Source organism: Bos indicus x Bos taurus, chromosome 3, assembly GCF_003369695.1.
Source record: "Bos indicus x Bos taurus breed Angus x Brahman F1 hybrid chromosome 3, Bos_hybrid_MaternalHap_v2.0, whole genome shotgun sequence".
In the NCBI taxonomy this organism is placed as follows: domain Eukaryota; kingdom Metazoa; phylum Chordata; class Mammalia; order Artiodactyla; family Bovidae; genus Bos; species Bos indicus x Bos taurus.
This window is the reverse complement of record NC_040078.1, coordinates 77,231,276-77,253,382: the sequence shown is the minus strand read 5'-3', so window position 1 is coordinate 77,253,382 and position 22,107 is coordinate 77,231,276. Positions and strand designations below refer to the sequence as shown.

The window sequence follows — 22,107 nt, the reverse complement described above, 5'->3', positions numbered from 1 at the left end:
TACTATAAATTACTCTATAATATCATTATTTCCCCCTCCAAAGACATAGAGATTCCCTAATAGCTCAGTTGGTAAAGAATCCGCCTGCAATGCAGGAGACCCTAGTTCAATTCCTGGGTCAGGAAGATCGCCTGGAGAAGGGATAGGCTACCCATTCCAGTATTCTTGGGCTTCCCTTGTGGCTCAGCTGGTAAAGAATCCTCCTGCAATGTGGGAGACCTGGGTTCAATCAATGAGTTGGGAAAATCCCCTGGAGAAGGGAAAGACTACCCACTCCAGTATTCTGGCCTGGAGAATTCCATGGACTGTAAAGTCCATGGGGTGGCAAAGAGTCAGACACAACGACTTGCACGTTCACTTTCACTTTCAAGACATGAGTCTGATGAAATCTTGGAATTGATGAAACAATGACCAGTTTTTAAAGTGAATGTCAATGCTTATTCAGTTTCTACGGGATAGTCAAGATCTCAAATTCTAGCCAAAACCTGTATCATCTTAAATTGAAAGTTTAAAAGGAATAAACAATTTAGCTCCAAATGACTGTCATGTAAAATATATAGTCCTTTGATTATTTTGTCTGCTCAAAGACCCTTAAAAGATACATGAAAACTCTGCATGTGTGTATAAAATCCTAACTTTAATAGTCCCAATGTGAAATCTCTTATTATTTGAAATCTGAAACTCATTTCATAGACTGCCTAGGAAAGCTTAAAGAAAAAACAGGATTGGTCCTGATGCTTCCTTCCATTTGAGGTAATATTGCTAGCACTGAATCTTTAATAAACAGAAAGTCATGCACATATAATAGGATCTTATTAACCACATTCCCAATCTTTTTTCTTCTGCCCCACATACTGCTATCAGAAAGGCATTCAAACAATGATAAAATGTAAAAAGTAGACAGGAGGTTGCACATACTCTTTAATATAAGGATCAGGGGGAAACCTAGACCTACTATGTCCCATAAATATTATGATATGCATATGTCTATATAACTCAGCAAAGGCATACCATCCCTCTTTAACTGATTTCCTCTTTAATGTCCATTAGCAAATGGTAAAGAAAATGCACTTAAGAATATTCTCATGAACCCAACATATAACATGTTCAAATTAAAGTCAACAAGCCCCATCACAGCTACTGCTCAAAATAAGAATTTTTTGATCAATTTGGTTTTCTTGATGGTTCCAGTTTATTTATTGAAGCGACTGTTAGTTGTCCATCTTATTAGAATTTTAGTGTGTCCCTATTAAGCACAGATTTTCACGTTATAAGAAATTAAAGGATGTTGTTTAAGAATCTTTAGTCCACTCTTTTTCTAGATGAAGATAAAATGTATTTTGGAACCTGAAGATGTACTTGGGGGAAAAAAAACCATACAATGCATTCACATTTCACTTACATATAGCAGTGTTTTAGTTAAAGCCTCATCAACACAGATATTTTTGATGTTTAGATTTAATATATGATGGGAAGCAATTCCTCTGTGAAGTTATTCAGATATGTAATAGGTTCTGACCACCAATTAGGATGGAGGGTGGAATTTCCCACACATCCAATAATTCTGACACCACTATCTACCCAGAGATAACATCAGATTCCACAGGTAAAGGGCTCGGCCTTACAAAACTGTCCCTCTCTTCAGATGCCAGTTGCAAGCTCAGTTGAGGCTTCAACCTTCTGATAAGACTGTAGACCAGACCAACAGCTTGACTGCAACCTCAGAAGAGTCAGCCAGAGATTCCTAAGTTAATCTGTGCCCAGATTCCTGACCCAGAGAAACAGGGAGTTGATACATGTTTATTGATTTATGCTGCTAAATTTTAGGATAATTTGTTACCCAGCACTACTACAGCCAATACAGAGCAATTATTTAATTTCTATTACAGAGTAAATCATTTCCTTTACCCTTGGAGTTAGGAGTCTGTCTGGGAACATTATATGGAAATACACAACAGGCAACCAGCCCAGATAACAGAGTACTGTGTCCTTGACCTTCACATCAGAACATAAATCAGTTAATCTACCCATGTCAGCTTCCCATGGCTCCTCTAATGATGCTAATTCTCCTTTTCTTGAATACATTCTGGGAACTAGGAATACAAAAACCCAAACCTCAAGGTATACACATTAGTTTTAGTCTCCGTTTTTAACCTCATAGCAAATTTCCCTTCCTGAAGCTCAAACAATTTACTGTATACTCCTCTCATTATAGCACTTAGCTTTCTTAATCATATGTTTAAGGATCTGTTTCTCAACCATTTCTTCCCTAGTGCTTTCTTCAATCTTGTATCTTCTGTATCTAGTACTTAACACATGGTTGAAACTTAGTAAATTTGAATGAATAAATGCGTTACACAAACGATGAATGAGCAAGCAAGTCAATAGGCAAGAGAGTAGGAATAATAGGAAGTACCACTTGAATGTGTCAGTTGTTACTAATATGAAGGTCCAAGTGCACATCAATCACTCCTTCTAGCTAAAATGCTCTTCCAGGGACTTCTCTGGTGGTTCAGTGGCTAGGACACTGCACTCCCAATGCAGTGGGCCCAGGTTTGATCCCTGATCAAGGAACTAAATCCCGCATGCTGCAAATAAAGATCCTGCATGCTGCAACAAAGATTGAAGATGCCACATCCCACAACTAAGATGCAGCACAGCCAAAAAAAAAAAAAAAATCCCAAATAAATAAACTAAATTAAAAGAAAATGATCTTCCACTTGCACCCACCCTCATCTCCAATTCCTTGTCAGAATTTTCACTCGTTAATACTCACCTCAAAGATCTGTCTGCTCACCTTTACACACACACAAGTGCATGCATGTGTATGTGTGTATGCCAAGGCAGACTTCCCTTTCTCTGCTCTAAAGCCTTCTCTTCATACTCCCACAGCTCCTGGGTGTACTTTGGACACTGTACTGTAATGATTGATTATTTGCCTGGCATCTCCACTGTAAGCCCCTTGAAGGACAGTGTTTTCATATGTATCTACATGTCCAGCCATCAGTTCAGTGTGTGGTAGCAGTGGGTACTCAAAAGCAGTCTGAATTAATGAGTAAAAGAGTGAATGAATTAGGGATAGAATTACATTTTGAAAAATGATCTCAGCATAATCTGTTCCAGATAAAATGTCAATCAGGCATATATACTGTTCTAACTCCTAAGGGGAGTAAAATTAATATACTTATGTATCACAATAATTTCTGATACAAGAAAATTAGAATTTAAAAAAGTGCTCTAATCCATGGACAAATTCCCTATACTATTCCCAGATGTCACAAGTGAATCTGCCTCTCAAAAATCACCAATCTCCCCCTCACAAAATGCTGATATACCTCATGCCCTCAGAGAATTGAATCACAACTGAGCAAACTAGAAAAACAACCTGATTTTACGGGAAAATGGGAGCTCCTGGGTTGGTGCTCCCATTTTGACAGGTATATTTTTCTTAGGCAATGGCTTAATTCAAAGCCTCACCAGAAAAGACATTTGGAAACATGGGACCTTTCAGAAATTCTCAAATCACTCCACTGGGTGAGCTCCCTTGTGGCACTAAGGCAATGGAACTTGGCTAGAGCAGGGCTCCTAAGCCAGGCTGCCTGGCTTTGAATTCCAGCTCTTCCACTCTCTGGCTTTCTGACTTTGGGCAACCTCACTGATGCCTGAGTTTTCTCTCTGGAAAGTGAAATAAGACCCACCTTTAGGAACTGGTAGGAAGATAAAATGGGTTAATTCAGGTAGAGCACTCAGAAACACATCTAGTAAGTAGAAAGTAGTCAATAATTGTCACCAGTAACACTATTATTTCACTCCTATTATACCTGACTCTGAAAAGCCTGAAGAGAGAAATTCCCCAAGACAGGAGAGGGGTAGGGAGAGTGCACTTACTGATTTGGTTGTTCAGCTTGAATGCAATGTCCAGCTGCAGGATAAACAGCATGAACTGGAACCAAGGACTCATCTCCATGGAAGGGAGGGGGATGTGGACAGAAAACACAATGTCATTGGCTTCAATTTCCCTTGGAATTGCTTCCTCGATGTCTCGGATCTTGTCACATTGGTTGGGTCCCCAAGGCATTAACCATTTTGCCTTGTGATGGTTTTTACGGACATCCACACATTTCACTGACATGTAGGATACTGCCGTTGTGGGTCCTGGAGCTGAAAAGAGAATGTTTTTCTGTTTTAAAAGAATCATCCATGTAAGTGTCTAATTCTGCCTAACATTCTTTCCACTACTGTCCTCTCTCCATTTTTCACACTGCCTTCCATAACTTAGGCTCATTAATACCAAGTGTTAGTCCCTCAGTTGTATCCAGCTCTTTGCGACTCCCATGGACTATAAGTCCATCAGGCTCCTCTCTCCATGAAATTCTCCAGGCAAGATTTCCTTTCTCCAGGGGATCTTCCCGATTCAGGAATAGAGCCTGGCCTCTGGGTTGCAGGCATATTCTTTACTGTCCGAGCCACCAGGGAAGCCTATTAATACGAAGTGAGTAAAAGTTGCTCAGTCGTGTCCGACTCTTTGTGACCCCATGGACTATACACTCCATGGAATTCTCTAGGCCAGAATACTGGAGTGGGTAGCCTTTCCTTTCTCCAGGGGATCTTCCCAACCCAGGGATCAAACGCAGGTCTCCTGCATTGCAGGTGGATTCTTTACCAGCTGAGCCACCAGGGAAGCCCAAAAATACTGAAGTGGGTAGCCTATCCCTTCTCCAGCAGATCTTCCCGACCCAGGAATCAAATCAGGGTCTCCTGCATTGCAGGCGGATTCTTTACCAACTGAGCTACCTGGAAGCCCTATTAATACCAAGAGATCTCCCAAATCCAGGTGAGGATCCTTCAGTGATCTCTAGAGGTGTCATAAAGTATACCCGAGAGCCTTCTCATTGTATTCTTTCAATAAATAACTGGTGATTGAAAACATGTGTAGCCAGTTTTGTTCGGTTACCTCCTCACACCAAATAAATGTCACAATAATCAACTATGCTTCACTTTCACCTGCCTGAAGTCTTGGAAGGCACTGGGGCTTCACAGAACAGTGCCTGAAGTCAGGAAACCTGGGGTCTGAAGCACGGTCGAATGACTTACTCTCAGGTAATTTGGAATAAATTGGTTAAACAAAATATATCGCTTCAGGATCCTCATCTGAGAAATAAGCTGGCTGGCTTCTAAAATTCAATCAAGAGACACTGATGTATAGAACAGTCTTTTGGACTCTGTGGGAGAGGGAGAGGGTGGGATGATTTGGGAGAATCGTATTGAAACATGTATAATATCATATATGAAACGAGTTGCCAGTCCAGGTTCGATACACGATACTGGATGCTTGGGGCTGGTGCGCTGGGACGACCCAGAGGGATAGTATGGGGAGGGAGGAGGGTTCAGGATGGGGAACACATGTATACCTGTGGCAGATTCATTTTGATATATGGCAAAACCAATACAATATTGTAAAGTTAAAAAATAAAATAAAATAAATAAAATTCAATCAAGATGGTTGGTTTTTGAGGTTTTTCTACACTGAAATTTTACAACACTTCTTTTGATTGAGAGAAAGAATTATTTTGACTTTGGGATCCCATTGAAGGTACCTATCAGAGACTGGGAACCCAAACACCGACTTGACACTTGAAGGATATACTAAAATATGATCCCTGCATTTTGAGAGGGATCATTTAATTTGATAGAACATTAACAACACAATTTTGTAATTATAAAATGGCCATATCACTATAAAAGAAAATTTGCAAAATACAGAAATGTTGAAGTTCAAAACAACATTTACCCAAAATCCCACTTGAGAGAAGGAACCACTGCTGTAAAAATATCAAAATATTATGTTTCTTTCTATCACTGTATACTTAGATAAAAATTCAGAGAGGAATTAATTTGCATAACTTTAAAATACATACTAATATTAACATATGTTTTTATAAAATAGGGTCATACCATACATAGTTTTGTAGCATTTTCTTTTCTACTCACTTAGCAAAGCAAAGTAGCACAGTGGTAAATAACACACCCTGTGGAGCCAACCCGCCTGGCTCCGTCATTTCTGGTCGTCTCACCATTAATTCAAGCTAGCAAAGTTAGGGGTGAATTTCTAAACCTGTGTGCGTATTACTCTTACTATCTCTTAAATGGCAATCATAGTAGTAACTAACTCTGAGTCACTATATACATTAAACAAGTTAACATATGAAAAGTATTCAGAACAGTGCTTGAAAGTACATGAAAAAATACAAAATTTTAGCTGTTACATGTAAGTATTTTCTATATAATTAAAAATTTTCCTCTAGTGGTTGCAAAATAATCATGTGATATACCAATTTAATTTACTTACACCCGAGCCCCTTGGTCCAAAAAGTTTGTCTGTAAATAAGAATAATTCTTTGCCTAATATGTTTTGTTAGTAATTTACCTCAGCTCTTCCAGCTGCTGCCTTAATTTGTTTATGGCACATTTTAATACTACAGAGAAGTTCCAGATTTCATATATAATCTCTCCTTTATATTTTTTCCACTCTTCTGTATATAGAGAGATTTTCTAATTTCCAGATTCAGTAGTCACCTTTATTACTTTCTATTATTTTTAACAATTTCATTTTTTAAAGTCGCTTAGTTGATCCACTTGAAATTTGGTTTGCTACTAGGGATGAGGTGAAAATCTATTTTTATTTTTCTAAATCTTTAAATTATTGCTTACTGAACAAATGCTTCTCTTTTGTTGATTTATGACAGCACCTTTGTCTTATGTTTACCAATAGATTTTTTCTGGACAACCTACTCTTTTCCATGTACTGTACTTTTTTCTCTTTTTCCATGTATTGAGCTTTAAATTCATGGCCCAACCAACATGATTTTAAATCATGTAAATGGATGGTTTATATCAATATCTGATAGAGAAAAACCCCTCCCCTACTCCACCTAATATTTGTATTTTTTGCTGGATTTGACTGAAATTATATTAACTCTATAAATTAATGTGGACAAAGTCAGCCTCCTTTCCCAACACTTAGTTTTTCCACCCAAGAACAGAGATTACTTTTCTAATAAATGAGTCCATTTTGATATCTCTGAAAATTTTCATTGTTTTCTTCATGTAGATCCTTCTATTACAATATATTTTTAAATCTATTTATAAAACTTTTCTCTGAAAGTAGTGAAAGGAAAACATAAATTATGGTTTATGTTCATGGTTTAAATACGTTTAATTTGGTACGTATGATACTTGACCTACTGTGCTTTCAGACACTTAACGAACAGAAATCATCTCTTATTTGGAAGAGATCAAATAGCAACTAGAGGAATATGTAGAGTAAGAGAAAAAAATCATTTATGACTAAAGAGTGTGTATTATTTATTATTAATACTTTGCCCTGCTTCTAATACTCAAATACACATTTTTCTATCCCTAAATAGCCATCCTAATGGTAAATTTTGAGTAGTAAAACGTTATATTCCCAGAAAGTTGGGATAATGCCTACTAAAACTTATCAGAAAACATAGCACTGCTGAACTCTAGCTGTAAGTCCTTCAATGCAGTATCCTGAAGACTGCAACACAGAGCCGTCACTAATTCAAACCAGAGAAGTTTTTCTTTAAAACTCAAAATGTATCATGAAGACATTTTATACCTAATCCATCTGAAATCAGACATCTTACTTTTTATTAGAAATATGAATCGATCAAACTTTGGTCATCTTGACTCAGCTAAATAGCCCACCGACATTATAAAGACCAAGTGGCACATTTAACTAAACTCCTTTTAATGTGGTTAGAGGTATAAACAGGGAGACAAAAGTCATGAATTCTATTTTTGGCTAACATACTCAAACTGACTATTTGCTGCAGAAAACAGTTACTACATTTTAAAACTTCTATTCTTCCAAAATGAACCTAACCTTTTTTCATTTCTTTTTTTTTTAATCCTTTTGAAAAACAAGTCACTCTCTTCTTAGACCAAAATGAAAAATAACTATCTGAGTTCCTAGTTAACCTCCAAACCCACATTCCAAACTTTAATAACAGAGAAGCTGAACACTTTACGGGCACAAAGGCTGCATTTTTAATGGACATGGTGAACGCCTGCCTTGGTAGCAGCCCGAATTATTTTCATTCTTTCATTAGTCTAGTGTTTCTTGCATAGAGAAAAACATCCCAGGAATACTAATATTTTCATAAGCATCAGAACTTGGAGAAGCCACAAGTGCATCCCAAGCTATATGAGAATCACAAGTATTTTTCTCCACTTGAATAAATCTAGTCTAAAAAAAGCTTCTGCATAACTTTAAAAACCTGAAGATAATTCAACATTTTCCATTTCTAGGAGTGCTCAAAAGGCAAAACATTTGTTTGAGAAAGTAAACAGACATCCTGATAGTTAAACAGAATAATGTTTCCTGAATAATATATTTAGAGTTCAAGACAACTTCCTACTCCAGCTAAAAGTGAATTTCAAAGTGTTTCTTAAGTAGAAAGCATATCAATGTAAACCAAAAACAAAGCCTACAGCTACCAGCTGGCTGCCTACTGTAGCAGGTGTTTTCATCAGCTATGGCCAAAATTGTGACTACGCAGGTCCCCAAACAGTGTTTAAAAATCAAAAGAACTCTGATTTCTGTCTTTAAATTGTTTTAGAATTGTGAAAGATTTTATCGTAAGAGAAAAGAATGAGATGGGAGAAGCTGAAATTATCTGTAACCTTTGAACAAGCCACAGTTGACTAACCAACAGTTATACATAAGGAAGGCCTCAGTTAGTCACCAGCGTGGTTTTAGGGATTAATAGTTTGTGTATTTAAGAAGGGGGCTGGATGGATTCAGGTCAACAAACTGAGTCATGTTTGCTCAGGTGAAAGCTAAAAATAACCACTCCTCAGTATTCCTAGGATAGTAATGTAATATCACCCAGCTGCCTTGGTACACATTTTAAATGTCCCCTCTACCCATCCGTATAGCATTTAGTTGAAAACAAGTGGCCTAAAGCTACTTCCACATCAGTACAATTTAGTAGAGCAATCAGGCCCCAAATGAATATGTCCAGGCACTGTGGACTGGTTAGTCTATGTGGGTTAATACCACTCTCACAGGAAGGCACCAAAGCTACTCTTTGAAAATACCTTCACAAGCTACTCTTTGAAAACACCACCCCATTTTAAGGCCAGTCCTCTTTACCATGTCAAACATAAGCTGTATTTTCTATTTTTTAAATCTGTATTTCAACACAGTACTTTTGGCCTCCACCTCTCTGCTATAATGGAGAACTGTGAAATCTGACACTATACAACCTTTAATTAAGTGATAGGAAATCAATAAGACTTCTAATTCAAGGCTGTGGAAAACTGAACAAACACAACTTGAATTTTGAAATTCAAAATTCTTTGAAAAGTTGGTGACCTTTCAGTGACATATATTACTCAGGGTCATATTGCATTCACCAAATATGTCTTGAGTACCTAACTATACATGAAGTACTTAAGTGAACCTAATAGACACCGGCCACGTGGAATGTAAAAATAATGGGGGAAACAGACAATACATAAATAATTATAGGAAAAAGTAATTATAGCTGTGGTGATACTATATTTACCCTGACATTACCTGAGAAAGGGCAATAGTTGGATATTTGGAAGGTAGGAGAAATGAATTCACTAGAATGAGACAGAAATTCCAGTCATCATTACAATGTAACCTTGAAGAAAAACTCAAGTGAACAATGACTAAACCTGTACTTCTTTTGGAAGAATATTCATTGACTCCAGTCAGCTTCCTGTTATGGCATCTCAAATGGCTGTCCAGTTTACAAATTGCTATCTGGCCAACCACTACCGCTATCATGCTCAAAGTTGACTCAACATCAAATCATTAGCCCCTACTCCCGCCAAACCCTATAATTAGAGAGTTAGACAGAGATACAAGACTTGGTTGCCTCCTAGAAAAGTTAAAATAAAATTAAAACAACATGCTGACATGACACATGGTCTCCATTTAAGCCAACACAGACTATTTATTTCTTTGCTTTATTACAAATAAAGAAGATTCCTTTAGCAATTATCTAGAAGTATTACTATTATGTGGGCACTGTGCTACCTAAAGATAGAGACAAATGACAGCCCCAGAGCCTGAGTTGCTCACACAGTCGAGTGTGGGAGGCTGAGTAGTTGGCAGAGAAGTACATCCTGATTGAAACGTGCCCTTACAGATGTTTGCACAGGATGCATCATTTGTGAAGAGGGCTGGGAAAGCTGCTTGCCTGAGGCCTGGACTTCAACTTCAAAGAGAGCAGGTGTTCATTAGCCGGTGGAAAAGGGGACAGGAGTGGGGAAGCACTGAAGAAGAGCGTGCGCTGGGTCAGAAGATATCTAGAAAATCACAGTGCAGCCGTCCCTATGTGTCCACTAAGAATTACTTCCACAACCCCCACAGATACTAAATTCTGAGGACGCTCAAGTCCCTTGTATAAAATGACACAGTATGGTCAGTCCTCCTGATCAGCAGACCAATCTCTGGTTGATCTGCAGATACTGAAGGCTAATTGTATGGTCTGTGTTTGAGGATTAAATTTAAAAACTGATCATTTAATAAGTGAAAATGCTGGACCACACCAGCCTTGTTACAGCCCTTGGCTTTTTCTGACCAGTGGTACAGTTCTCTTGAGGGCCTTGGCTTTTGCTCCCAAGTCTCAGCTTCACTTACACAGCAACATAAAGAAGAGACCCACAAACAACAGAATTTTTATTTGAGGTGGGGGAATCTTTCCTTCTAAGACACGCTGATATCTTGTAGGTAGCTACAAGGTAGCTTGAACAGGGTGTCCCAGAGAGCTTTGCAGTCTCCATTATCAGGAATAGCCTTCACTGAATGAGAGGAAGACTGTCTTCATTGCAACCAAAATGATATTTCAAGATTAATCTGCTTTGGGTTTCAAGGTGAAGGAATATGGAAACTAGACCAGTTAAAGGGATAATTTATGTTTACAAGCATTAATAACCAGAACCCCTCAAAGTGAAAAAGTAACGATTTTAATTAAAAATAGTCAACCATTTCAGAAATATTTTAGAGAATTTTTATAATAGCATCCAGCTAACAAAAATGAAAAAAATATATATATACACTGATTTAAAAACACAATCATTTCATGATGTATGTCAAATCATTATGCTATACACCTTAAACTTATACAGTGCTGTATGTCAACTACATCTCAATAAAGCTGGACAAAACTTTTTTTAATAAAAACATACAGACAACTGCTACAGATACTTTCTACTGACTCAAAAGGGAGGTTGATTTAACTCTCAAAATCTAGTCTTAATTCAAAATCTGCTGTCATGATCTCTGTACCTCTATAAACATGAATAATTGATTTATCAATTTTTTATAATCCCATTTATTCTTTTTGTTCCCCGAAAGATTTTGGTTTACTAGTGAATATTAAACTTTTACTTTTAAAAAGGAGTTGAAGCTGATTTAAAAGGATGGAATTAATGTTTGGGGCATTAAAATTACTTGGTCTATGTCTGTATGTTAAAAGTAGAGAATAAATGCAATAGCTGGATAACTTAAGCCCCCACAACTTTCCCCTGAACTACTGACACAATGCTAAATGGCTCAATATCCATTCTACTTTGTAATATAAAGAAAACTTCCACTGCCTGGCTATGAATGGTATGTATAAGACATTTATAAAAGATTATATACTCAAATTGGTTCTAAGCTTTGCTTATCTGAATATCTATGCTTGCCTAAATGAGAATTTATAAGAAATGCATTAGGCATTTAAGACCATTGGACAATTCCTGGGTTTGCTTAGAATTCTTTGATTCCCTCCCAAGAAAGGGCATGAGGGAAAGAGGTACAGAAGTGGCAGAAACCAAGGAGACCAGATGAATGTCTGTTATTTATACAACACAATTTTTATTCAAAGGCCCCCCACCAAAAAAAACACACTTATTTAATATAAAGTAATCTAGCTAAATTTAGAAATTAGCATTTAAATGTATTAAATAGAGTTCCCTCAGAGACTGTATCTATCTTTCTCAAATTCAGAAACCTACATTAATTCTAGTTAAAAAAGATACATGTGGCATATGCCATGGGGCCAAAGTAGCCATATCATATTATCTGGTCTAGTTGTGAGGTTTCAGATACTAATAATTCCTTGAGCTGATTCTAGTTACTGTTCCCACCAGGTCAGTTTCTAAAAAAGATTTCTTAGTATCCACCACAACATGTACCTCAGTTTTAGAATGTTTCATAATAATGACCACTTCAAAATTTTCAGCCAAAGAAAGTGTAAATACTTGTGTTAAACTGACTTAGTGCTTTGGAATTAACTGACTCAGTCTGTTAATTCCTTTACTGAAATTGCTCTGAAGTTATAATGGTCAGACACTCTACCTCTGCCACTGACTTTGAAGATAAAATTCTCCTATATTTCAACCAGACCAATTAACTCTTACTAGATTACTAAGTGAAATATTATTTTACAATTCAATTTCAATTATTGGAGAACTGAGAATGGATGTGCAGGGCCAAGATCTGGGGAAGTAATTTTCAGAATTACCCTAGCTATGCCCTAGTGCGTGTAATGGGGTACACTAAGTGATATGTAATTCATTCTTGCCAGCAGTTTTCAGTAAGCAGTAATTAATTATGCTAACATCTGTTCTAGGAAAGCTAAATTTTTAAACATAGCAGAACAATCCTCTACACTAACCTGCCACTATCAACACACACACACACACACACACACACACCACCCCCCACACAGCAGCGTTGAATGCAAAGTAGTTTGTACTGTACACACACAATTCAAGCACGTATTTTAAAACAGCTCCCTGCAACATAAACTTATGAATAAATGACATTTCAACATCAAAGTTTCATAAATTGTAGCAAACACTTGGTGCAATTCATTCTTTCTTTTAAAAAATATTGAAAAGAAGTATACGTTTATATCTTAGTATGAGAGGATTTTAAATGCTTAGCCGGCAACCTCAATTGTTCTGGAGCCAAAGATGTAACAGCTTTGAAGAATAGAAGAATTACTCTACATTTGTCAGAATCTACACAGCAAACATGAAGCACCACTTGGCTTCCATTATTTGCCTGGCTTGGATCCCGTGGAACTGAGGAGTGTTGGAACCAAGAGGAAAAAAAAATTAGAGTGCTTTGGGAAACTGAGCCAAATTCTTACATAGTATTTGAAATGCTGTGGTAAACATGAAGTTTCTTTAGGCTCAAGATTAGTGCCATTTTTTTTTTTTTTAAATAATAAAATGAACATAAAGAGCCCTGCCAGAGGTTTAGCACATAAAATCTGCCAACCATGAGACATGCTAATTGGGGGAGCAATCCTGAATTCAGGTTAAAAAACTGACCCTCAACTTTGGTGTCTGGCAACAAAGAGCGATTAAATTAAGAAGCTTGACAAGAGTATATCAAGTCACCATTTCTAACCTCTAGCTCTGAAAAATACCTACAATTACTGTTTCTCCATCACTTTAAAAATACTCAGAACACTATAAACTAAACACACATGAAGTGAACAAAAAAGGCCTCCAAAGAAAAACCAAATGGCTCATCTGTTGATGCTATTGCTCATCACTCGGCAAAACCAGTCATCTGGGCTGAATTTTTGACTTTGTGCCAGTGTGTCAAAATCAGCCATTATTCAGCCAAAAGGCTGTGGAATGCAGCCAAGACCACCTATGGAAAGTGAATTATAGCATCTTATAATTTACTACCTTGGCTATGATCTCATAAACCCAGCATGGAGGGCAAACCACCTCTTGTGTGGGAAATCTCTCAGAGTCCCTATAGAGGCCCCCAAAGCTGCTCTGGCAGAGTATTAGGGTGGGGAAGACACCAAGTTAGCCAGCTGGCTCTATAAGCTGGTGAGCTTGCCACTACCACATCTGTGGGGTGACACTCTAGGGTTAGAAAACCCTCAAATTAAATCTTCTAGGAGAAACAGCTGCTGTGTTCTGAAGTCTGTATTACACTCTATAATAATCTCACACTTTTATTACCTATAATTATTATCAGACATGTATTTTTATAAATTACAGATATTCTACTTTTATCAATATTATCAATGTTAAAAATAAATGAACATTAACTAATATGTGACTTGCACACTGCATTTTACAAAGTGCTTTCAGACACTTGGATTATTAAACAGGTCAAGTTGTCATTATAATGGTCCCCGCTGTATATGCATTAGATTGGTGGTTTTCTCCCACCAGTAAGTGACACAGCTGGGACTGGAACCCTGGTCTTCACTTCACATTTGCTGCTCCTTCTAATACACCACATTGCCTCGATTGCCAGTTTATTTCTTAGCCCTCACTACCTATTAGTACCTGAGAGGTGACTTGCAGAGCAGAATGATGGCTAAGGATGACTGAGCAGGACCATAAGGAGCTCTGCAGACAAGGCCCTACCTAAGACTACTGACAGCTTATCTGGAAAGACTACAGGCAGCAACAGACGGCCTCCACCAAGTTCCACAAAACGGTGACGGAATACCAGGTTCCCAAAATGCACTGAACTCACTTGAAACTAATTTTACTAGAGTTTCAGTTCTAACCTCAAATTCTGGGCCAGCAGTCTGGGATATTTCACCTAGAGAAGATCTAACTCAAGGAACACATGATGAAGTTGCCATGGAAGAGTCTGTGACAGACCTCGTAGGCAGAATAAGGGCCAAGGATACAAATGAGAGGCAGAGGCTGAATTCAGAGCAACTGACGGAAGAATTCACTGACAATTTGGGTAGACAGACAATGGCACAACTTGACTCAGGAAAGGGCGAGCTCTCCACCACATCCATGGAAACGTTCAGGAAATAACTGAATAGATAAGATCCTGAACTAAGTAAGTTTTTCTCAGTGACAACAAAATAGTAAAGTCACAATGTATTAATACATGCAGGATATTAGGGAATGGAGACCTTAGAGTCCAATAAAGAGGGTCATGGAGTTTACTGATTTATTTTCCTCCATATTCTAACCCATTTAGGAAATGAACAAAAGTACAGGACATGCTAAAGGGTCAAAAATTCAGTGTTGGACAGTACAAGTTGAGGCTAAGGTCAAGCAAGGTCTGTTACTGACTTTATTTGGAATTTCACAAATGCTAAGAATAATCATTTCCCCTTCCCTGATTACTCAAGAAAAACTGGACTTTATACTCTGTGAATTCCTTAGAACTGGAGGTAGAGGTACATGTTAAGGATAAACTGAAATTTTAATGGTCACATTCTTAGGAATTGGGTTTTTTAAAACACTGAAATAACAAAAATTGAGTAAAGTCACTACAGGACTTCTCTGCTTGGTCCAGTGGTTAAGAATCCACCTGCCAATGCAGGGGACACAGGTTTGAACCCTGGAGGGGTTCACAGGAAGATCCCAGATGCCACAGGGCAACTAAGCCCTGTGCCACAACTACTGAAGCCCATGAGCCCCAGAGCCCATGCTCTGCAACAAGAGAAGCCACCGCAATGAGAAGCCAGAGTGCCACAACAAAGAGTAGCTCCCGCTCCCTGCAAAAAGAGAAAGCTAATGTGCAGGAAGAAAGACCCAGCACAATCAAAAAAAAAAGAGGTAAAGTCACTAAATACAGGTTAAATATTTTAATATTTTCATCAGGTCCAGGTGTTAGCTCAAGTACCATCTCCTTCATTCAATTTGTTAAACACCTATAACATGCCAGCATCTAAGGCCTCCACCAATTTCCCATCAGCAACAAATGATCCTTACACAACCTCTGATGCCAATATCACCTGGTCTGTGTCTCTGTTAGAGCCTTTTACTTTATTTGTAAACATAGCTTCTGAACCCTACAAAATTATAAGTTCCACTGGGGAGGGACCAAGTCTTATACAGCATCAAGCATAGAGACTGAATATATAGGTCCTCCAAACCTGAAGTGAACTATTTACATTGAAGTCTTTATGTCATGATAAACACATTGTTATGCTCGATTTATCTAACAAGCTTTTATCAAACACCCATTAGATCATTTAAATATGTCCTTGGTGTATCACATCCATGGCCCACTTATACCAAAGTACAATTAAGACTACCATTGAGAGAGTTTGGGAAGAAGTCACGGCTGCCTTCCGTGATGCCAACCTCACAATGGTACACATGCTCATTTCCACTGAGCACATGATGGTTCATGCAGATCCTCATTAACCTATATATGAAATGAATACTGAATTTTGAGGATCAAAATGTACTTGTCCTAAATTGAAACATGCACACCCTGATCCACAGGAAAAAAAAAAAAAGTAAATTCACACATCAAAAGAAGGTGTATAAGACAAATAGCAGACAAGCAAAAAATATGGTAATTTTTGAAAAATTTCTTCCAAAGGGTTTGCAGCCAATGTTAAAATTATAGAAGCATGTTCAGATGCCTCTCTTTAGCATATTTCCTGAAAACTAAAGTTCGCAAAGGTAAGATAGTTATTTACCCTGCCAACACTGCCCTGAAGAGATCAAGGCCTGCACAATGCAAAGAAAATTGGAGACAAAATGAGATAAAATATTCACATCTTAGACTGAAAGAATCCACCTGCCAAGGCGGGAGACACAGGAGATGTGGGTTCAATCCCTGGGTCAGGAAGATCCTCTGGAGAAGGAAATAGCAACCCACTCCAGTATTCTTGCCTGTACATTTCAAGCACTTCCTTTTAAAGGCATCAAATCCTACTTTTGAGACCAAATCTACAAAACAGCTCAGACAGAAACCTGCTGCCTGTATGATCTATTTACCTAGTGGCTCTAAATGAGTTTTTCTTTCTCGTCCAATGAATTATATATGAAAGTTCTCAAAAGAGTAGCAAAGAAAAGCAGTGGAAGACTTGACATTGAAAGAACTGTGGAGCACAGGATGATACAGAAGTCTTGAGATGACACATGGAGCTTCTGAATGGTGACAGGCAAATGCAATTGTGACTGGAGTGAAGATCTAGTTAGGGTAAAGACTTTGAGGGAATGGGAGTGAGAGAGAGAAGTTAAGGATGTCCAAGTTCCTTGCATGGGCAATACCATTTGCTAGGAGAGGGCTCAAAAGAAATTGAGTGATATGTCATATGACAGTCAGACTACACAGAAGCTGGAGTATCAAGCTTATTAAATTAAAGAACTCAGTTTATATGAAGCGGGGGTGTTACAGCTAAAAGGTCAAATACACAAATAACTAAGATTTGAAAGAGTAGTTAGAATTATTCTAGGTGGTTCCAATGTTGCAAGTGCAAAGGAAGAAAATCTGAGAGCAATAAACATCAGACAGTCTAAAGTTGACCTAACCAGTTGAAGACAAAAAATTGCCAACACTTGTGTGAGTAGGAATGCTCCTGTTACTAACACTTGGTAAATGCAAAGAGTACAGAGGATGAGGCGGCTTCCCTGGTGGTCTAGTGGTTAAGAGTCCATCCTGCAAGCAGGGGACACTGGTTCAATCTCCGGTCTGGGAAGATCCCATATGTCATGGAGCAACTAAGCCCATATGCCACAACTACTGAGCCCACATGCAGCAACTACAGAAGTCTGGTCGCCTAGAGCCTGTGCTCCCCAACAAGAGAAGCCATCACACTGAGAAGCCCCTGCTCGCTGCGACTAGAGAAAGCCCGGGTGCAGCAATATAGACCTACCACAGCCAAAAAATAAACTAAATCTTTAAAAAAACAAAAAATTGCAGAGGACATCTGAGCATTGGATGGGGATGAAAAGACTGCCTTAAGGCCTCCATCATTACATTCTATGAGTACTCTACATATGTTCAGAGCTTCAACTCTGGCCACAAATTGGCTTGCTACTCCTGAATTATTACAAGTTTGAGGATAAGAATCTTTGTGGAATAAATTATCCCAGGGATGGGAATTGTGGCTTTCTAGTGCTAGATATACCACTAAGCAGACAAACTATTCGACCAAGCTTGAGCCCCCAGTTCTCTCAACTGTAAAAGACAATGTTTTTGCTGCTGCTGCTAAGTCGCTTCAGTTGTGTCCGACTCTGTGCGACCCCATAGACGGCAGCCCACTAGGCTCCTCTGTCCCTGGGATTCTCCAGGCAAGAATACTGGAGTGGGTTGCCATTTCCTTCTCCAATGCATGAAAGTGAAAAGTGAAAGTGAAGTCACTCAGTCGTGCCCAACTCTTAGTGACCCCATGGACTGCAGCCTACCAGGCTCCTCCGTCCATGGGATTTTCCAGGCAAGAGTACTGGAGTGGGGTGCCATTGCCTTCTCCAGTTTTTACTGCTAGACACTCCTAACTTAGAAATGTTTCAACTCTAAAGATGATTTATATATTTTATGTTACGGTGAAAGTCATTCTTTTCAAGGTTAAAACATACCCTTTTAAATTAGAATCAATGTATAAGCCGATACTATAGGCTGCCATGCCTTACCCATCTAGCCCCTTCTCTCATTTGCCTTGTTATTTTCACATCTGGTAGAGGAAAAGACTGTAATCTCCTACACTTTGTGTTGCCTACTGAGGCCAAAATAGACTCTGGGTGTTTTCTATCTTCCAACAACTGGTGATATCAACAAACTATTCCAGAAAGTAAGGCCAAGCTAGAGCCAACTGTATATGTAAAATTTCATTCTGATGAATTCCGCACAATGGAATATACTGCATAATATATACTATAGGAAGGTGGTCCAATCTACTCATAATGAAAACATTTAGGGAAAAAAAACAAAGAACTCCATTCCAGCTTCTAGCTGATGGCCCATACACTCACAGTATAACACAACACAAAGACATTCCAATACAATGAAATAATCTGGAGTATGTCCAACCTCTATTTTTCAGGATGATAGAGATAGGCTCAACAGAGCTGAGTCTATTATTCAGAAGAAATGGAAATCGTGGCAAACAATGCTCTAAGCCAAAAGATCATGGGCAAAATTTGCTAACAAGACATCAATTCATAACATTCATTCAGATTTTCATTTAAACTGCTGGGTTCTTAATATATTTCAAAATTTATTCAGATTACCCTTTATGAAAAAAAGTTCCATAAGAGAAAACAACAATTACTGTGCAGCAAGGGAAATGTTTTCACTGGAAAGATTTTTTAGATTATTGTAGGCATCTACAAAAACAGAATAAGAAAATTTAAAAGCGAGGGCTCTAGACTCAGAAAAACTTGGGATCAAATTCCAGCTCTATTACTTACTAGCAATTTAGCTGGGCTATTTACTGAATAGCCTTACAAAATGCCAGTTTCTCCTTTGAAAAGTTTGCTGAGAGAACCCATCTCATAAGTTTGTTGTAAAGATAAAAATAATCAATAAAAAGAGTCGATCACACACAGTACCTCGCACATAGCGAGGTCTTAATGAGTGTTAACTATTGATAGTAAGGATGCTGCTAGCAGATGGTGAAGAAGAATCTGATGGGAGATGGCAACATCCTCCTTGCTCTCTATCCTGTCTCTCCCTCCTCCCTCCAGGGATGTGTTTATCTAAACATTCAAAGAACTAAAAGGTCTGAACCTTAAAAACAGAGGCTCTCAACAGTCAGAGAGGATACTATCAGAATTTTGACTTGAACATCTAAGATGTCTTTCCCTAAGAAATACCCCAGGGATATCCTAAGTAGCGTGTTGTTTGAACACAGAACTAGCTCTTAATTTTCTCCTCAGCGAAATGAGATTTTAACATCTCTTTTCACATTTTCATAATTATTAGAAAATAACTATAGCCAAGAGTATTAATGCAGGTCTTCCCTCCTCCTCCCTGCAGATAAAGACAATGCTGGTCTTGCTTGCTCTGCTGCACGCCCTCACCTGGTCCCCAACAAGCATCCCACTATTGCTGCTAAATGGATTCTTTGAGTTTTCATGACACACAATCAAGAAAAAAGGGACAAATATAAGAGAAGGGCTTGGATTACAGAGAATTTTACATGAGGAGGTTTTAGGGGTATTTTGGAAGAGAGAGGTTAGACGCATCAAAGAAAAGGGGGATTTCCAGAAGCAGTGCTACTGATTATGTCTTCTTTACTGTGTTTCACAGTATGAATAGAGAATTTGTTATTATACTATTTTAAATTCATTTTTGGTGGATTGCCCATTTCTCTGACAAAATCACTCCCTCAAGATGGATCAGTTAGGTCAGTCATGTCTTTAAATAGGGGCAACATTAAAAAAAAAAAAAGATAACAGGTGCAAAAACTTCATACAAACCTTTGGCAGGACTTTGAATTAGCACATAACACATGACATTGGGAAGATGGAAAGGACTGACATTTTAGAATGGCAAGTTAGGGGCTGACCATACGAGGTTTGAGCTACAGCTATGCTAGATCATCATTTTATTTCAATATCTTGTTCAAAGTCTGAGCTCTTTACAATCAGAGAGCTGCACATGCCTATTCCCTCCTAATATTGCTGGCTACCCTGTACCCTTCCCTCCACTCCAGAATTTCTCCACCTCAGCACTATTGACATTTTGGGCTTGATAAATTTTGTGGGACTGGCTGTTCTGTGCACTATAGGGTATTTGGCAGGAGCCCTGGCTTCTATTTACTAGTTGCCAGTAGCATCTTCTCTCCTCTCGAATGTAGTGAAAATCAAAAATGTCTCTAGACATTGCCAAATATCTTCTGGGGAGGTGGAGATTGTGGGGGGTGGGGTGGGGGGCAAAATTAATCCTAGTTGAGGACTCCTGTTTTATCCCAACCCCTCAGACTTAGAAGAAAAATTCATACCCTGCTAAGTCAACTTGTGACACTCCCTTTTCAGAGGTTACAACTCAGGGATTCCGGGCCCTCAATAATCCATAACCATCATAGTCGCCTACATGCTGGACTGGCTGCATTATGCATCAGGTTGTCATCTACAAATTAAAAATGATTATAAAAGTTACCAGTCATTGAGTATTTCTTACGTGCCAGGAAGTAGAACAGAGGATTTAACTGGGTTGATTTTCATTCTTATACAGCAGTTAAGTGGTAAATATCATTATCTCCATTTAGAGATGAGTAAAATAAGGCTCTGAAAATGTAAATAATTCAACCAAGGTCACAGCCAATAAACGGTTGAGCTGGAGTTTAAACCTAAATCCATCCAGGCCCAGAGTCTCTATCTTAGGTCACACTGTTTCTCCTAACGAGAAAAACCAATGCAGACATATATGGCAGGTACATTTGGCATAAGTTACATGAGCTAAAATGGGGAGGTCAGTGCATAGATTGTTACAGAACTCAGTGTTCTCTGACCTAAGCTGATCACCAGTAATAGAGATGTGTTTGTTCTAAGGATACTAATAAGTTGATTTTTGATTTATGGATTTTCTGCTGAAAACAGGAAAATGGTGGTTTCCTGTAAGTAGAAACAAGCAGGATCTGGTTGCCATGGTAGCAGAAGTAAACTTAATCTTGACTGAGAATACAGTCACCATATAGAAACAAGTATGGTAAGGAATCTTATCAGAAAAGGGTGTTTTCACCTGGAAAAGAGAAAGTCAAAAGAGAGAAATGATATAGTCATCTTATGGAAAAAACCCAAATGAAGTTTTCGGCCAACCCAATATTTGAACTTTTTGGCCCACTCAATATTTGAAAAGTCACCATCTAACAAAAGGGAAGCAGCACGTGTTCTAGGTTATTCTAAAAGGAAAATCCAGGATTCATGAGTGAAAATTACAATGAATTATAATACAATCTGGTAAGGGAAGCCAGTTTTTCACTGAATTGTAGGAAAGAACATTTAACCATCATAGTGTTTCAACTAGACTGAAAAATTAAACAATTTTAATTGTCTATTGAGCAACTGTCACTGGAATGGAAAAATGCTGGCAGGGAGGTTGTCTCTGTTGGGGAGGTCCCAGTGTGGGTAAGGTTAGACTCAACAAATTCTCAGGCCCCTTATAAAACAACAATCTCTGTTTTTCTAAAGCATTGGGAAATTTCAGATTCCAGTGAAAACAGAGGGTGGGAAAGCTGGAGGTCTCCATTAGGCGAAGAGCACCAGCAGTAGCTCATTGCCATAATAGGAAAGGCAGACTCCAATCTTGCCTGGGAAGGAAATATCATTTAGGTGAAATAGGTTAAGAGAGGAAAGCCTTGTGGGGGA

General features: G+C 38.3%; 1 protein-coding gene across 4 annotated transcripts in view; it reads right to left on the bottom strand.

The window, feature by feature from the left end:
- The window catches only part of WLS (Wnt ligand secretion mediator), a 116,538-nt gene that overhangs the window by 71,624 nt on the left and 22,807 nt on the right, over positions 1 to 22,107 (bottom strand). For 2 of the 4 annotated variants that reach the window (XM_027536936.1, XM_027536935.1), the window contains exon 2: positions 3,889 to 4,161. The exons of the other annotated variants lie outside the window; for them this stretch is intronic. In XM_027536936.1, coding sequence (XP_027392737.1) covers positions 3,889 to 4,161 — 273 coding nt within the window. The remainder of the gene's footprint in view (positions 1 to 3,888; positions 4,162 to 22,107) is intronic. 4 annotated transcript variants of the gene reach the window in all.